Source organism: Sprattus sprattus (genome assembly GCF_963457725.1).
Source record: "Sprattus sprattus genome assembly, chromosome: 1".
NCBI lineage: Eukaryota > Metazoa > Chordata > Actinopteri > Clupeiformes > Clupeidae > Sprattus > Sprattus sprattus.
In genome coordinates, this window is record NC_137920.1 from 27,739,366 (window position 1) to 27,744,365 (window position 5,000).

Below are 5,000 nucleotides of genomic sequence, written 5' to 3' on the forward strand. Positions count from 1 at the left end.
GAAAGACAGAAAGGAAGGCATAAGGAAAAGGAAAGAGAGAACGTGGGGTAAAGAAAGAGGAAGAAGAGGAAGAAGAAGAGATACAGGGTTAAAAGGAAGATGGAAGACAGCAGTACATTCACATTCTTTGTGAACGTTTACCTTCATGCCATCACTGATACACCCACACCCACACCCACACACACAAATAGATTTCACCCAGACTAATTGTGAAAATCACAGTGAAGATGGCTCTAGTTATGATGGTTAATATGAGCACACACACAAACAGACACACACACACACACACACACAGACACAGACACAGACACAGACACAGACACAGACACAGACACAGACACAGACACAGACACAGACACAGACACAGACACAGACACAGACACAGACGCACACACACCTTTCTGGGTGTCCTGCTGCCGTTAGTCCCCTGCTGGTCTTGGACAGCTGGTGGACGGCCTCTGCGTAGTCCTCCACCGCCTGCTCCAGAATCTGGTGCTTCTTCAGCATGGCCACCGAACACTGCTCGTCCTGCAGGGGGCACAGAGGGACACACAGGCTCACACCCACACCACCCAACACTACACCACCTCACACTACACCCACACCACACAACACTACACCACCTCACACTACACCCACACCACCCAACACTACACCACCTCACACTACACCCACACCACCCAACACTACACCACCTCACACTACACCCACACCACCCAACACTACACCACCTCACACTACACCACACAACACTACACCACCTCACACTACACCCACACCACCCAACACTAGACCACCTCACACTACACCCACACCACCCAACACTACACCACCTCACACTACACCCACACCACCCAACACTACACCACTTCACACCACACCCACACCACCCAACACTACACTACACCACTTCACACCACACCCACACCACCCAACACCACACTACACCACTTCACACCACACCCACACCACCCATCACTACACCACACCCACACCACCCAACACTACACCACACCCACACCACCCATCACTACACCACACCCACACCACCCAACACTACACCACACCCACACCACCCATCACTACACCACACCCACACACCACCCATCACTACACCACACCCACACCACCCAACACTACACCACTTCACACCATCTATGACCAGACCACCACTGGAGCTTAACTCATCATAGATTAAGGGGTGATGTACTAGTCAGGTAATGGTCATATAGATCACTTTAACCCAGGCAGTGGAGTCTCTCTCTAGCTCCCTCCCTCCCTCTCCCTTCTGTCTTCTCTCTCTCTCCCTCCCCCAATTATATCTCCTCATCTCCCTATCTGGCTACTTTCTTTAGTCATTTCTCTTTGTTGTCACACAGAAAACCTTAGCCTTCTCCTGTGACACACACACACACACACACACACACACACACACACACACACACACACACACACACACACACACACACACACGGACCTTAGCCTTCTCCTCCGACATCATGTACAGCTCCTGCTCGCTCATCCAGGCCTCGGCCTCTGCGGCGTCGAAGTAGTACTGCTGGGCCTTGTGGGCCTCCTCCAGGCGCCCGTGCCTCTTCTCCGTCTCCTCCATCAGCTGACCCCACAGGCCCTTCAGGTCGTCCAGGCGCACGCGGATGGCCTCGGCGCCGGGGCTCTGGTCGCCCTCCAGGCTCTGGCTGCGCTCGAAGATGTCGTCGAAGCGTGGCTGGTGGCCCTGGATCTCCTTCTGGAGGGTCTGGAAGGGGGGAAGGGGAGGAAGAGGTGTTGGTGAGGGTGTAAAGAGGAGGAGAGGAGGATAGAAAGAGAGATGGAGGAGAGGGGGGGGGAAGGAAGGATAGAGGAAGAACATTTGTGTCCTGAACCCTAAAGTAGAACCTCCTCAAGTTCTATCAAGGTCTATCTCTGATGAGGGCAAAGGGTTCTCAAGACCTTAGTGTGTACATAGTTACGAAGCCTAGAAAAAGGAACCCCTCAGAATGATGGTTCTTAGAACACAATTCTGAGTGACTGGTAACCTTGTTCTACCTAAGTCTTGACCGTGTGAGGTGAGGCTGTACCTGGTTCTTCTTGATGAGTAGTTGGACTGTCTGGAGGTTGTGTCCGTGATCAGTGGACATGGCGATGGGCATCCTCTCGTCTGCCCAGAGCTGTGGGGAGATTGGAGATGACCGGGTCAGCTGAAGTCCTCCACAGTTACAGTTTCTCATGCATATAAGTCAGCACACACACAGTAAAGAGAAACAGAAATGTCTTTCTTTCTCTCTGAGATGAACACACACACCCAACAATACACACAAACGTTAATAAATTCATCTTGCAGATGCACTCAATTTCTCAGTCCTGTACACACTTCTTGCTAACTATTGTGGATCAAACACACACACACACACACACACACACACACACACACACAATACACACACACACACACACACACACACACACACACACACACACACACACACACACACACACACACACACACACACACACACACACACACACACACACACTCCCGCCGAGTACTCACAATCTCATCCTCCACGTCGCGGTTGAACTGGTGGACCTCGCGCGAGGCCACGAGCAGGTTCTTCCTCTTGCGCAGCGGATCCAGCAGCTCCTGGAACTTGCACTCCACCACCTGCCGCTGGCCGTCCACCTCCTCCGTGTCGCGGCCCTCCTCGCTCAGGGCATGCGCCTGGGACTGCAGCTCCCCCACCTCGCGCTGACGCACTTCTACCTGGCTCTCCAGCATCTACACACACACACACACGCACACAACACACACCCAGATGTTGTCAATTTACAGTCATTGATTCAAGTCAAGTCAAGTCAAGTCAAGTGTACTTTATTGTCAAAAATCTATGTAACAGGGTTAGCACAGAAGTTTGAAATTGCGTTTGACCAGTCTCCAATGTGCAGTTTAAAACATTTAAATAAGACATTGACAAAATCTCTCTCTCACACACACACACACACACACACACACACAAACATTTAAATAAGACATTGACAATAATCTCTCTCTCACACAGACTCTCACTCACACACACATACACACACACACACATAGCAGCAGAAGTACAATGATTGATTTCCACATAGGTGGAGGATCATTATTCATGGATAAAGGATTATCGGTTTTTGATCAATTGTACAAAATGACAAACCAAGGATTAATTTATTAACAGAATTAATCTACAGCATATTACCCCACCCCCCTTTATGTAACTTCCTCTTGACCCTCCTCTCCTCACTCATTAGTGCAGAGCTGGGCAAACGAACTTCAAAAACTAAAATGTTTGGTCTGCTGTTCATATTCAGTCATCCACACAAACGAATGTGTCATCCACTGATTAACTTCCACCATTGTAGAAAAACAAAGGGAAAACTTTTGCTTTCTCTCTCCCCCAGCTATCTTACAGTAAGATGCTCTCCCTGTCCCAGCCCCCTCGTCTCACCTGTTGTTTCTTGAGCAGGATGTTGACGCTGGTCAGGTCCTTGCCGTAGTCGTCCGACTGGATCTGCCCCTCCAGGCCGGCCAGCCACTTGTCCAGGTCGGCGCAGCTTTGCGTGAACAGCTCGGCCTTGTTGGCGTCGAACAGGCACTGCGCCTTGGTCTGCGTGGTGGACTCCAGATCCTCCCACTGCTTCTGCAGCGCGCCCAGCTTCTCCTTCACCACCGCGTCCGTCTCGGGCTTCTCCGACACCAGCTGCTTGCCCTCCTGTGGGAAGAAGGGATGGAGGGAGAGAAAGAGAGAGAGAGAGAGAGAGAGAGAGAGAGAGAGAAGAGAGTCAGATATAGTGAGATAGAGATAGTAGATACGCTGTGTACTCCCCACAGCCTATATGCGCTCTGGCAAAAACTGAAGAACCTTATGGACATGCTAATGAAGCTTCTCTTGAAATTGAATTTGAGAGTGAGAGAGGGAGAGAGAGAGAGAGAGATAGAGAGAGAGGGAGAGATAGAGAGAGAGGGAGGGAGAGAGAGAGAGAGAGAGAGAGAGGGAGAGGGAGAGATAGAGAGAGAGGGAGAGGGAGGGAGAGAGAGGAGAAGAAAGGAGAAGAGGAAAGGAAAGATGTAGGGATAGAGGGAATAAAATGAGAGACAGGAAAAGGAAGAGAGAGGTCGGAGGTCAAAGACCAACAGACTTATCATAAAAGGAGAACACAAAATTAGGAACACATTTGTTTAAGAGCTGTTCTTCTAGCGTTACACATAAAAACCTCAAATAGCCTTTCTTATTGCTCGTGTCCACTATCAACATAATAGTACGTTGACAGTCCCCAGCTGTCTATCCATACTGGACTTGCCTCCATGTTCACCTCTCAGACAATGACCCAGATTATATTCCCGTTTACCACATGATCCCAGATAATAGCTCAGGATATACATTACCAGACATGATCTAAACTTGGATTAAGACCAAATCTCCTAATCCAGCTCCTAAACACTTTTAAAGAGTCACTTAAACTGTCCTGAACTCAATTCCAACTAACTCATGGATGATTCATGTGTTGTCCATGTGTTATATTTCAAGAATATTACGTTTATTATTGTTATTATTATTAATAATTTCATGATTTGATTACATTCTTACATGACTAGCAGAAGTGAGACAGTTTATATTGATATTTGGTCTATGTGGTGTAAACAGAATAATTTAATGTGTGTCCTTTGGTGACCTCAAGTTATTGCACGATTTCAATATTTCAACATCTCAGACACACTCAAGTCCTCATTCCTACACACTCAATTTTTTTCCCAAGCCACAGTTCAATGGTGATAACTAAAGCACACACACATAAACATACTCTCTCTCTCTCTCAAATTCAAATTCAAATTCAAATTCAAACTCTCTCTCTCTCTCTATCTCTCTTTCTCTCTCTCTCTCTTCACAGAAAGGTCAGACACACACACACACACACACACACACACACACACACACACACACACACACACACCGATTTAGGGGACC

At 48.4% G+C, this 5,000-nt stretch overlaps 1 protein-coding gene across 1 annotated transcript in view; it reads right to left on the reverse strand.

Moving 5' to 3' along the window:
* Window positions 1–5,000, reverse strand: part of LOC308373606 (spectrin beta chain, non-erythrocytic 1) — a 90,534-nt gene that overhangs the window by 4,689 nt on the left and 80,845 nt on the right. The window contains exons 20-24 of the mRNA XM_080849176.1: window positions 3,483–3,746; window positions 2,552–2,776; window positions 2,079–2,168; window positions 1,478–1,756; window positions 398–528 (exon numbers count right to left, since the gene is read on the reverse strand). Coding sequence (XP_080705302.1) covers window positions 398–528; window positions 1,478–1,756; window positions 2,079–2,168; window positions 2,552–2,776; window positions 3,483–3,746 — 989 coding nt within the window. The remainder of the gene's footprint in view (window positions 1–397; window positions 529–1,477; window positions 1,757–2,078; window positions 2,169–2,551; window positions 2,777–3,482; window positions 3,747–5,000) is intronic.